Source organism: Mytilus edulis, chromosome 10, assembly GCF_963676685.1.
Source record: "Mytilus edulis chromosome 10, xbMytEdul2.2, whole genome shotgun sequence".
Lineage (NCBI taxonomy): Eukaryota > Metazoa > Mollusca > Bivalvia > Mytilida > Mytilidae > Mytilus > Mytilus edulis.
The window spans coordinates 16,397,440-16,411,716 of NC_092353.1; the positions used below are offsets into that span (position 1 = coordinate 16,397,440).

Genomic DNA, 14,277 nt, shown 5'->3' on the forward strand with positions numbered 1-14,277 from the left:
GTCGCACAATTGAGAGGCTTAGCCAGCAATAAAACAGGTTAATCCACCACTTTTTACACGAGAAACTGCCTGTAAAAAGTCAGGAATATGAAAATAACTGTCCATTCGTTTGATGTAATTTTAACTTTTGATTTTGCCATTCGATTATGGACTTTCTGTTTTGAATATTCCGTGGAGTTATTTTTTTTATTATTATTTTCTTTTTTTTCTGTACTGAGATCGTAATCTATAGCTTTGAGCAATGTTTCCTTTGGAGTCCTAATCAACAAATTCCTTATCATCTCGAGTGTAAAACTGCTTTTAACTGATATCGTCTCTTCGTGTTATTTTACGAAAAATGCCGTTTTTTTATGTTTTTACCTTCTTCTTTGTAAGAAGCAATGCATAGAGGACAGCAATTGAGGAATATTCTGCATTAAAAACACCACCAACATCTGTCTCAATAGAAAACATAGTTTACCTAGCATTAGACACATGATTTCTATGTTTAAACACGGTAAGCATCAATAGTTGCTAAAGAAGTAGTGGATGTGGTCAAATCTTCTGGTTTGGCCAATTTGCACCTAATTAATTCCAAACTTCAATTTTGTCTGAGCGAGGTTTATATGATTGTTAAAGAAAAATATGTTATAAATATTTTCAGTTCTAAGTACCGAGCAGCTGATATTACCATTGAAGAGTAAAAAGTAAAATCACAAACATAATAAACTCCGAGGAAAATTTTAAACGGAAAGTCCCTAATCATATGGCAAAATCAAATGATTAAACATGTCAAACGAATGGACAATTACTGCCATATTCCTGACTTAGTACAGTCATATTTTCAAATGAAGAAAATGGTTGATTGAACCGGGTTTTATAGCACTAAATCTCTCACTTGTATGACAGTTCACATCATCCTCGTTAAAAGATGATTATAATTTTATCAATTTCAGCTTCCGTAGCGCTTTTTTGTTTTACTCTCAAACATTTAAAAGTCATTTACGGGCGTAGACATACATGTTTAATTGAAGAGCGATATTACCAAAGGGAATAAGGTGAATAGCTAAATTTATCAAAGATAAATTATGACTCAGTCAGTTTGAACTTTATTTGTAAAGGGAAATTTAAGATGCGTTTGTTATATACATCATGTTTATAAGTACATCATAAAATTGAGAATAAAATTGTGAATGTGTCAAAGAGACAACAACCCGATATATGGATCCATAAACTGTAAACTGTACTGAATTAAAAATTGTTATTTCAATAATATGAAACCTTATTATTCATACCTTGCCATTTGAAAATCTGTATCAGTAAAATACCAATGTCATCCGGCGTTATGCAGTACTGTTGAAAACAATGAAACCAATTTTTGAGTTTTGAATACTATTAGTTTCGTGAAACTGTGTTTTTATTGCAGAATTGTCTATCTAAGTTTTAATATAAGAAATATTTTTAATATCATATTTGCGTTTTTGAGACAACTGCTGGATACATGTCATATCTAATTTTTATATGTTTGCCAAGCAATTCTGTTGTAATGTTATGTTTCAAAATATTGCCATAAGGCATCAGATGGTTGTAAAACTTTTACATCCACTTGCCAAACAGCTAAAATTGTCGTGATGCTTATAAATAAGATTTTCGTCCCTTGCATCTAAAAATATATTGTGTAAATAGATTAATAGATCAGTTGTAAGCAAACCTTACTACAAACAATATAAACAAAGACATGCATCTACGTATGCAAAATAAACTAAAAACCACAAACTCTCCTTGTGATATATGACTGAAATTCGGGCAAACCGAGATACTTAAAAAGTACAAAGTTATCGGAGGTACCAGGCTTATAATTTGAAAAACACGACCATAAATCAAAACCAATAAACGTTATGAGAACAAAAGACCAATGGTTGATGATATTGACGCACAAACCTCTTAGTAAAACCTATATTTGTCACAGATACAGTTTAAGGGATAAAAGATAACAGATTCAGAGTATAATGTAACTGTAACTGCAATGCGACCACATAGTATTCGTATTTCACACGTCCAAATGAAGCATTTCGACAGTATCATGTTTACGAATCAAGAATTTGAGGTTGTTACTCATTTGATTTTTCAGTTATTACTGAAGGTTTGAGTGGTATCATATATATGTAGGACTCAAATCTATGGTGGGTTCCAAATCTTTGGCAAATGTGACGTCATGCCATCCCAAATCTATAGCAGATTTTTTACAATCCTAATCTATGGTAAGTTTTGTAGTTTCCTAGTCTTTGACGGATTTTTGTTGTTTCCCCAAATCTATGGCAGATGTTGTGCAAATGGAAAACAATGCAGTACATATACGACTAATGATTTGTCCTAAAGAAGTTGATATGTACCACAATGGGATCATGTCTATAAACCTTTGTGAAATAAACATTCCATAATTGTCAAATCGTGAACAATTCGTAAATGATGAATTCATATACCTTAATACAGACTTCGAGATTGAAAGGGTGTGTCCCGTAAAAATAAACATGTTCTAATCTGTGCATGGTACCTTTTTAACCTATTCATTAATCCAACTACACTACCAAGAATTTACTCACGTTTTTTGGTACATTTCTACCCTCGTATATCAGTACTGCTCGGCAAGACAGAAAACTTGTAATATTATACTTTTTGTTTATTCAGTACTGTTTTTGACAGTACTGTTTCATTACTGATTTTGACAGGACTGTTTCAGTACTGATTTTGACAGTACTGTTTCAGGACTGATTTTAATAGTACTGTTTCAGGACTTATTTCGTCAGTACTGTTTCAGTACTGATTTTGACAGTACTGTTTCAGTTCTGTTTTTGTCAGTACTGTTCCAGTACTGTTTCAGTGCTGATTTTGTCAGTACTGATTCAGTTCTGATTTCGTCAGTACTGTGACAGTACTGATTTCGTCAGAAATGTTTCAGTACTGATTTTGTCAGTAGTGTTTCAGTGCTGATTTTGTACTGTAAGTATACCGATTTTTTTAATTCTATTATTGAGTTGATATTTTCATTCACCGTTTTAGTAATAAATTTACTTTTTAGTGCGCACCTTATGATATCCATATGAAAAATAGTTGTTTCTTTGGGTATATTTGCAGCAGTCGATTTGGTGTGGTTAACCTTTTAAATTTGAATGTGTATTGTTTTAAAAAATATTTGGAACTGAAAACTTATATATCTAGGTAGGTATAGTATGGTACATAATAATTGTGACAAATTTTTATCTTGCGTAGACATCTCTGATTCAGTGTTGGTCTATCAATAGAGAAATTTTTACAATGTGCATCTCAGTACAATTGGTATCCAAATATAGGTTTGATAATTCTGTGACAATATTACTGTTATCCTTTTTTATCTGGTTACGTTTTTGTACTTGTACGAAACTCAGGATTCAATGGTTCATGATTATATTTGTTTTCTTTCTAATGATGCCATATTGATAAATCATTTTGTTTATAGGTCTTCAATTTTCACATCGAACATTCCCATTTCTAATCCTGTCACCATTGCTGTTAATCATTCTGATGTGACCAGGTGGAATAAGGCTCAGATAAATTGAATGCAGAACGTTCATATATTTAATAAATATAAAATAGAATAGAAGGCAACGACCGATCTGAAATATACAGATAATGACAAATAAATACAACTTTACATATAAATGCATATGAATATATCATTTTGTAGCAAATAATATGGTATTGTTACGCAATGATACCTTTATTAATTAACCAGTCCAATATGAACTCTAGCCGGGCCAATATGAAGATTGAAAATAGTGTGAAAATCTGACATTCAGGACTTCAATAGTAGTGATTTGAATATGTATCAATGAAAATTGAGGATTTTAATCAAAACAATAAAATAGTAACAATTTTATTAAATAATCAACAGTAAATAAACACAACAAGTAAAAAACATGTTTTTATCTAGTTTTCAGATTAAAGCTCTTGGCTGCAGTTTATAGTATTCTTTCTTTCCCCTGAGTATATGTTAATATTGAAAACACCACCTGTTATAGTTGCACCTGCAAACATGGCCATTGGGTTGTCATGTTTGTTAGCAGTTTGATTATTTGTATTTGATACATTTGCATTTAAATTATTATGAACTAATGTATTTGAGTTTGAAAGTTCACAAGGTTCCTCTGAATCTGATGTCGTCTGTAAATCTGAGTTCGGCAACATGACCTTAGATATTGTGTGAGAAGCTTGTTGCTGTTGTTCAATAGACGGTACTGAATAATGAGTTAAGGTAATAATGCCTTTCCAGCCTCCTAATTGAGCAACTTCATTGGCAGGTCTACCATTTTGAAGTAGTGTGGTAGCAAAAGTTTTACGTCCCGAATGATTAACCTTTCTTCCTTGAAGATCTCCTTTTTCTGCCATATTTTTTACCATTTTACCTAATTTATCTTTGCCTATGGTTTGGCGAGTGTACCATATTTCCTCATGTTTATTATCTAAAGGCCTCAAATAAAATCTATGTTCATCAGTTAATGTGTCTTGAGGTCTATGCCGTTTGTATTCCTTGTAAACATGAATAGGGCAATTACTTCCTCCTTCCCCGAAAATCTTTGGCGTAATATCCCGGAAATCCCTGCTTTTTGCTCCACTACGGGTTTTGGTGCTTCTTTCTGAAAAAAGTATGCTTATGTCAATATTTAAAGAAGAATTATCCTTCCTGTCTGTACAAAACTTTCACTTTTATATAACAAAAAACATGTATTGCATAGTAAATAAGATTTGTTTTGATAAATATAAAACAATGGTTAATATCCTTAAAAGCACAAATTACCAACTTTTGTCAGGACTGTTGTACATGTACATCCATTATCCACAGAAGTATATATTCTGTGATTTCTAAAAGATTTAAAATATCAACTATTTAAATGATGGAAATCATAACATAATCTCACCATTAAATTCCAAATACTCCTTTCCATCAGATGTAGCTTTTAACTTGACATCTCCCCATGTCATGTTAACATGGTCTTGTCGACCTCGTAGACCAAAGTATGTTGCATTATTTAAAAACACAGCATTCAGTAATGCATCAGGGTTTTCTGGAAAAAGAAAAAAAAAAGAACTTAACTAAAATACATGTATCTTAATGTAAATATCCAACTTAAAATAGTATTTAAAGGACAAATACTGTATCAAAATGCAAAAGACCTCTGGAGACACTCTCATTGTTCAAGACCTTATGTGTATTTTAAACATTTTTTATTAGAACAACCATTTAATAATCAGGGATGGATAGAGGGCGACAAGGAAATAAAATAATTTGTTTGCCACAAGGTTAGAAAAATGTTTAATTAAAAGTTACTGACTGACACGCTGGAATACAACATTTTTTTTAAACTTACGTGTTCCAATAACGCCTTTCTCCCTCAAGATTTGGATTTCCTCAGTCGTCAAAGGTTCAGCTCTGTTTGGCTTACTGCCCTTGCCCAATGACTTTAATGCCTTTCGCTTCGCTTCTAATACCCGTCTTGTGTGGTTGAACTCAGGATCCTTTTTAATACTGAAACATTAAAGAAAAGATATGCATAATATCTGACATGTAATTTTTGCATGTACATGTTTTATACTTATAGCAAAGAGAAACCAAGGAATATTCATTGTACACAAGCTTAAGATCATCAAAACCACATTGACCCAGATGATATATATAGTTTTTACCAAAAAAAATGACACAAGGCTAAAATTAAAATATTGGCACTGAATATTCGAGTCATAATGCTTGACAGAATAATGCAAAGGCTATCATGCTATATCAAGACAAGGGAGTTACATGTCTCACAGATATCAAATAATCTACATGAAAATAATCGTACCTTATACTACTTTTTGAGTCCTTCAAATGTCTATCCAAGCTGTTGAACATAGAGGATAAAGAGTCAGGCTCATATTCGTCACCATTTTTCTTCAGGACTCCAAGAAAAAATCTTGATAACAGACTGTCCAAGTCTTTGGCAGGTATTTCCACTGAATCACGCATTTCTCCAACAGATATGAAAAAATCCAGCATCACTTTCAAGTCACTCTTTGTTTTAGTTTTTGTGTTCTTGTTAACACTTAAAGCTAGAAAAGAGTCAGTGTCTTCATCAGTGACAGAGCGAAACCTCTTGCTACTCGAGCTATTTTCTTTGTCTGATTCGTCAATCTCATGATTCTGTGCATTTTCAATGTCCTGCAGAATTTCATTTGGGAAGTTGAAATTCGCTGAATCAACTTCTTCCAGAATCAAATTTCCTTCCCCATTGACATCCGCGAGATTTCTCTTGATGTACTCTGCCTCCCTATTAGATAAATCGTCGTAGTGAAAATAGTCTTCAACTAACGCATCCATCGCATCATCTATATTTTTTATAGAGCTATTGCTCCATCGTTTTGTTGTCATTTTCTCCTGTCAGACGACACTCGCCGTAGTTCTCTAGAGTTATCGGGATTTCAACCGATTAGTCTAGAGCTAATCGAATATGCTAATATTGGGCTTGCTAAACCCGGGCCAATACGGAAAAATCCGTATTGGCCTTATAGGACAAAATTATCGATTTGGCAGTTTTACTCGTATTTAGTCAAATAAGCTCCAGTTAATTAATAATGTATATTATGTTTCATTACACAATTGCAAATAAATAATAATGCAAAACACAGTTAAATGACAACTCTGAATGTAAACAATTTGTTAATCAATGCTAATGAAAACTGTTCACTAAAGTAAGTTGACCATACTACTATATACAATACTATGTAACATTGAAAGTTAATTACAGGTAAATAAGAAAAATATAAAGTTTGAAATACAATTAGCAAAGTAAATGAAACTAAATAAAATATTTAAGTCAAAAACATTTAATCATAAACTAATTTGAAAAACCCTTAAATGTAAATATCTTATAATGCTGGCTACGGCTTTTGATGTTGTTTCTGGTGTTTCTTATTCTGTATTGATAATAAAGTTTAAAAGTACAATATATATAGTCAATAGGTGAACTGTTAAACTAGATAGAACTAGATAAAACAACTATTAAGTAAGGTAGTTTGTCCAATAGCCAGTGGTGAGTGAATATCAAAGAGCCCAGATAGAGTATTTTGGATTCATTGAACCATATAATACAAAATATGTTCAATATAGTAAGATCATTATAATATAGGGTAAAATAGATATAAACTAATTACAAAGTTGGGAATAATATCAAATAGATAATATGGATATAAATGAACTTGTCCACACTGAGGAAAGAAAATGAATCGACTTTATAAAGGCTATTATAAACTTTCTTATGTTTCCTCATTTCTGTGTTATGTAAAAATAACAAGAATGCACAATTATGGAAGGGAATGGTCATCAAAATGTACTTATTACTTTATATACTACCAGAAGTCCAGTAATGGACTGGACTCCTGATACTACATGTATATATAATCAATCACAGTTGAAATTTGTTGCTAAATAAAAAAAAATTAAAAAATATGATAATTCAATTCATCATCATCAGAGTATTGGTGTTTGCCAGTGGCAAGTATTTCATGCACGTGTAGCTTTAACAATCAATCTCATTATGTGCTCTTTATAATCAGATTCGTGAAACAACGACAAAAAGACATTTAAATATATACTCATTACTTTATAAATACAAAAGTACATTAATGTTTAATAAATTGAAGTGGAAATTCAATTTAATTGAAAATTTAGCGTACATATATTGCACTCAGAAACGTGTCCAATTCCCCCAACACGTGTCCATGTGACGTCAATGATCTGATAAACATGTCAAATTGCACGGGCGCCAAAATGGGTTCTGGTTATCAACGTCTAACTGTGTCTTTTAAAAGCAGAAACCACTTCTGCGGGAAGCCGGTCGTCCAATACCTTCATAGACATACATTTTTAAAAAGACATTTAGGCATCACCGGATAATATTAGAACAAAAGAATTTACTTACTATTAAACCATGATTTGAACTTTACAAAACTTATTAAATGCAATGTTTATGAGGTTTTTTTTCTAAATACGCATAACATATTGCCAATGGACATTAGGCAATCCATAGGTAATTATGTGTTGTAAACTTAGCCTGCAGTTATGCTTGTTATGAATAACCTATGTTGAACAAACTAATGCTTATATATGACATACAATGAAGCACCGGGGAAAAATACAGTATGCAATGTATTAGTTTTCTTAATTGTGAAGTACCTCTGTCTGAACTTTATTATAATAATAATCATATTGATAAAAAAAAATCATACACCTGGGACAGAGTTGTAACAGTACTACATAACAACAAACTATAAAATTCAGTTGAAAAGGGCTTATTTAACTCATCAGATGAATACAAATAGAAATCCATCTAACAAAAACATAATGGACGTTGCCGGATACTTGTATATCCAAACAAGAAAAAGTCACTAAATATTGATCTGAGAGTACTTGCAGTTACTGACAGCTAGTTCAAAGCCACTAACAACTAATAACAAAAATCATGCATCCAACTTCTAAGACTTAGTTCATAACTTTATTCATTTAGAACTGTAGATTATAAAATCTTAGTTTTTTTCCTTCTGTTTAAAATAGATTAAATTACAAAATTACAGATGCAATGTTCAACATATATTACGTTTAAAGACGGCAAATTTGTGTTATATATTCTTTAAAATAATATACAAACTAAAGAGACAGAAAGACATAAATTTTGCCTCAAAGGGCAAGCGAGAATAAACCAAGAAACAATTTTCCAATGTCCTTTTTTTCACGGAGTTAATGCAACTTCAAAACGGCTGGCTTTCATATCATTCCCATTGTTGTTATAAAGTAGAAAAAACAATGAATAATCGATAATAGTGTGGACCGTGGTGCTTGAATATAAAGAAAAGAGAATAACAGTCAAAATTTATAATAAATAATGAAAAATGATATAGAATAATACACAATACAGAAATGAAGAAACCACATCCAGACCCTTTTATAAGTTGCACATTTTAATTTGTTTTGCCTTCTAAATCTTCCTGTTTGGACCGGTCTTGGTTTTCTTACTGCAAATGAAACGGCATGTGAAATTTATATGAAGAGATCATGTACACACACTTTTTAGATATATATTTATGTTATTGGTCAATGATTGAATTTATGTCGGTTCAAAGCTCCATAGAGCTCTGTGGGGGCCCCTTCAGTCCAAAGCCACATTGGTCCGATTGCCCAATAGCTCGACACCCTATAGTCCGACCACACATTGGAACGACACACGAATAAACTGACACATTATTATTGAGCAATATTTTGTATAAAAAATCTTTATTTGAAGAGGATTTAATCCCAATAGTTAAAAATAATCTCACTGAGATTCCTAAAAAAAAATAGCATATTCATAAAGTACATGTATTAAAAATGTGCTTAATGTCCAGTTGCAAGTATTACATGCATGTTCAAAACAGTTGTTGAATAAGTACAATAGGTAAGTCCCGTAATAGATCTGGGGTGAAAGAAGGTCAAAGAAACTTGGACTGCCACTGGACAATGAAAGCATATATTCAATAGGGACAGGAATTTGCCCTGCTGCAGGTTCAGACAAAAGGCCACCGACGACCCCTCACGGCCCCTCAAAGAGTTATTGCAATAGTTCTTAACCTGCAGAGATCATGGCACTTTCTTTCTATATGAGGTTTCTGATCAAAAGTGACCAATCTCACAGTCACATTTGTTGAAAATTAAACATCTCGCACAGTTTTACTATCGATGTTTTTACTGTTTTTATTGTATCACATAAACATTATCCTTTATGATGACAGACTTGCATTCTGGTGACATTTCCTTAGTAGAATGTGTTCACATATGGAACAAATCTTGTCTTTATGTCCCATGTATGTGTCAATTGCTCCTGATCCACTTGACAGCATTTTGTAAATCATCGATACAATCTTTATCTCATGATGTACTTTTTCAAAGGACAATTTATAAAGTGTTACGTCCATAAATAGTATCAGAAAATGCATGTTGGGAAAAACAACTTTTTATAAATTCATGCAAAATATTTGATACAGTATCTATTGTTATAGGTATCTAAAAATGGATCCCACCAGAACACACAGACTAAGTATACGAGGAAAATAAAGTCTTATAGATCAACAACTAAAAACTGTAATGAACAGATGATATATGAGATAAAGATAGAACTGGTATGAAAGGTGACAGTAGAACATTGAAATAATTCGAAAGGTAGGTATAGCTTTACACTCAATTCTGATTGTTTTAAGTAAGTATTTGCAGTTTTCCCTATTATTTTATTTCAATAACATGAAATGTTGTAGTATGTCCAAGGGACAACAAACAACCAACGAGCTAATTTAAAAGAATAAAGAGCAGCAATACAATTCTACAACAATTGAAAGAGTCATTTAAGTTAACAAAGAAGTCTATAAGAAGAACAAATCCGTACACACAACTTCTCAGTTAACTGTTTCACAGATTGCATTGATATTGTGCTCGAATAATCAGATTATGTTAATACATATGTGTTTTGGTGCCAATCCAAAGATGAGAGTAACAGCAGGACATATTTTAACTTGAATCTGAAGGAAATATAAACAAAGATCTCCTTCTCTGAAACTGAATAACAAATTTAAGAGATAATATAATGAGAATTGCCACTGGTACTAAAAATGAAAAATTCCACAAAAAGAAAACTTTTTTTTTATTTTCAAACTGATGTGTAGTGTATAAAATAATGTAAAGTTGTAGGATTGCCAATGAGACAACTATCCACCAAATTTGAGACGATGTGGATGTAAACAATAATATACAATTGTGCAGACTTCAACAATGAGAAAACCCATACCGTATTGTCGGCTACAAAAGACCAAGACATAAACAATATATGAAACAATTCAATGTAGAAAAAATAACGACCTAAATTATAATAAAACAATATAAGAATGTTAAAGTGCAGCCCGTATTGAAAACATGTAAATTTGCCATGAACCCAGACTCGGGGCGCTAAAATTCATCTCCAAATCGTATAAGATCAGGCCCTGAAGTCAAAAAAAATTCTCAGTGCTCTGAGCACAACAAAATCGTGCTCGAATCATGAATTCCAGAATTTTGATTGGTTGATTTGTTCATTCTGGAGTATGAGTAAAAAACTGACTCAAAAGTTTTATGACTTCAAGGCCAGTTTTCAAGTAGGTAAATCAAACATTATTCCATTCTTTTTTTTCATTTTTCTCCATGTATAATATGAACCTTGTATAATCAACGTTATACCACCTTTATAAATGCATGTACACTGGTTCTCATTATGTCATGGTTGACCTATGTTTGATCTTATTATTGAACTTTAACAAACGTGATAAATATTATAATCCACTTTTTCCTTTCCAGAAACAAGTTGGCAAAGATATGTATCACATGCATAGCAAGAGCAGTGGAAAATAACATTGAAGGAGAATTATGAAACAGTGATTAAAACATCAAATTGAGAGAGAGAAAAACACTTTTTAACCGGATTTTTGTGACAAAAATGTCGGTTATTGATTTGGGGATGTACGGCGGGCGGGCGGGCGGCAATCAAATGTTGTCCGTGCATTAACTCATGAACCGTTCAACCAAAGCTTTTCAAATTTTAATATGTTGTTACTGACAACTAACTGAAGGTCAAGTTCAATAATGGCGATTTTGATTTTTACCGTTCAGGCGTTATGGTTCTTATAAGATTGAAAAATGAAGTTTCCAGTCGTGTCCGTGCATTTACGCATGAACTGTTCTACCAAAGCTTCCCAAATTTTAATATGTTGTTACTGATGACAAAATAGAGGTCAACTTTAATAATGACGATTTTGACTTTTACCGTTCAGGAGTTATGGTTCTTGAAAGATTGCAAAATGGAGTTTCCAGTAGTGTCCGTGCATTTACGCATGAACTGTTCTACCAAAGCTTCCCAAATTTTAATATGTTGTTACTGATGACAAAATAGAGGTCAAGTTCAATAAAGACGATTTTGACTTTTACCGTTCAGGAGTTATGGTTCTTGAAAGATTGTAAAATGGCGTTTCCTTTCACGTTGTTGCATTTACTCATGAACCATTTAATCTAAGCTTTTCAAATTTTAATATGTTGAGTTCCTAAGCTTGTTTTATGCAGTCAAAAAAATTAATTTTGATAAGCAAACCATGTATGTTCAAAAATTATAAAGGTTAATATATGTACCAAATGACCACCGTCAGACATAAATCAGTCTGTTTGAAATCAGTCTTTAGATTTTTATACTTTTACAAAATATTCCTCTGTATGTATGTCTGTAAGATTCAAATCCATCCCAGTTTTATGAGGAACTACAAATCAAGAGTGAACATGCTATACTTAGTAATGTAGTTTAAATCTGACCCTTTCAATTCCTCGTTAACAGGATGCCTAAATATTGTAACACCAAATTTCATATATTTTTTTAGTAATACATTGTACGCTCTCAGTTAAGGTTTATAGGAATAGGAAAGAGTACAAAAGTTATGCATACCTAAGTTACTATTCACAATACACACATTACAAGTGAATGAAATTGCAGAATGATTAATGTATACAAAAAAAAAGAAATCTGTCAATAAATTTCTTTAACCAGTAAAAATCTAACAATGGGCATATGATTGGAAATTTATTTATGAGAAATAAGACTGGAAAAGTGGCCGTATTCTGATTATTCCCTCAGCACACAGCATTAAAGAGAAATAACATAGACTTCAGTCTGAAGGTACCTGGTATAGAGGGACATGTCTTATAGTAGATTCTCTCCTTGTGGTGAACTAGCATGTTGAAAAAGTAGCTCAGTGCATTATTGGTCTAGTTCTGTACAAAATAGGTTAATTACATTGTATTTATATCTGAGTATCATGTCCTCTTCCTGCACTCAACTTGCCACTGGATCACATAACATCCATCCAACCATCCATCTTCTCAAAAGTAATATACCGAGTTTCAATGTTCAATTCTTGTTCAATATGTTCTGATTTGATTCAAGCAAGATACAAATACATGTAATATGGTATTGTCAAACAGAAATATTAATAAGATCTTACTGAAAACATAAACCTTATAAAATAACCACACAAGATGCAATTCTGAAAATAAATACGACATAAAGCCAGAATATTAAAAAAAAAAAAAGTAACTGTTGAAGAGCTGGAACTAAAGCAAAACCAAATCAGGACAAAAATAAATCAAAGAAATAAAAAAAAACATAACGCAAACAACAACATGTCACGATAAAGAAAATGAATGGAAATGTGGTAAGTTTCCAAAGAGAACAATTAACTCACCCTAAATATACAAAACAACCTAAGACCTTTTAAATAGGCATCACGGTATGCATTCAAATGTAAACACTGTAACTAATTTTAAGGTAAATAAACTAAATTTTACCTGAAATAAAAACAAATAAAAACCTTAAAAAAGATGCACATTTACGTAATTAAAGAGAGGACATCTTTTTTTATGAACACAGTGGTCTATTAATAATTGCACTGAAAAGAACAGGTACATGTTTATATGTTTAACAGTAATTAAAAATTCATTACAGATACAGTACTGCTTTAATTAGTGTTATAATGAAACAGTACTGACGAAATCAGCACTGAAACAGTGCTGTCAAAATCAGTACTGAAACAGTACTGACAAAATCAGAACTGAAACAGTACTGTCTAAATCAGTACTGAAACAGTACTGACGAAATCAGTGCTGAAACAGTACTGTCAAAATCAGTACTGAAACAGTATAGTCAAAATCAGTACTGAAACAGTTCTGACGAAATCATTGCTGACACAGTACTGTCAAAATCAGTACTGAAACAGTACTGTCAAAATCATTACTAAAACAGTACTGTCAAAATCAGTACTGAAACAGTACTGTCAAAATCAGTACTGAAACAGTACTGTCAAAAACAGTACTGAATAAACAAAAAGTATAACATTACAAGTTTTCTGTCTTGCCGAACAGTACTGATATATACGAGGGAAGAAATGTACCAAAAAAACGTGAGTAAATTCTTGGTAGTGTAGTAAGTCCCTTAACAAACAAAACGGAAGTTTTTTCTAAAAAAAATGATAAATAACAGTTTTAGTTTTCAAATAATATTTATTTCATTGTTGATACATCTGTTTTTTTTATTCGAAGACGATTTAAATCTTATTTGTATTCGGTAATTTTTTCTTTCACTTTGAAAACTTTGACAGCCGTAGACAGTTAACTATAACTTCTTTTCTAAAAAA

At 31.9% G+C, this 14,277-nt stretch overlaps 1 protein-coding gene across 1 annotated transcript; it reads right to left on the reverse strand.

Moving 5' to 3' along the window:
• Positions 1–3,844: 3,844 nt before the first annotated feature.
• Positions 3,845–6,601, reverse strand: LOC139493519 (uncharacterized protein KIAA1958-like). The gene is made up of 4 exons (XM_071282000.1): positions 5,856–6,601; positions 5,385–5,542; positions 4,935–5,081; positions 3,845–4,652 (listed from the first exon to the last, which is right to left on the reverse strand). Exons 1-4 carry the CDS (start codon positions 6,419–6,421, stop codon positions 3,958–3,960), a joined length of 1,566 nt encoding a protein of 521 aa, XP_071138101.1. The 5' UTR covers positions 6,422–6,601; the 3' UTR covers positions 3,845–3,957.
• Between the last annotated feature and the right edge of the window lie 7,676 nt (positions 6,602–14,277).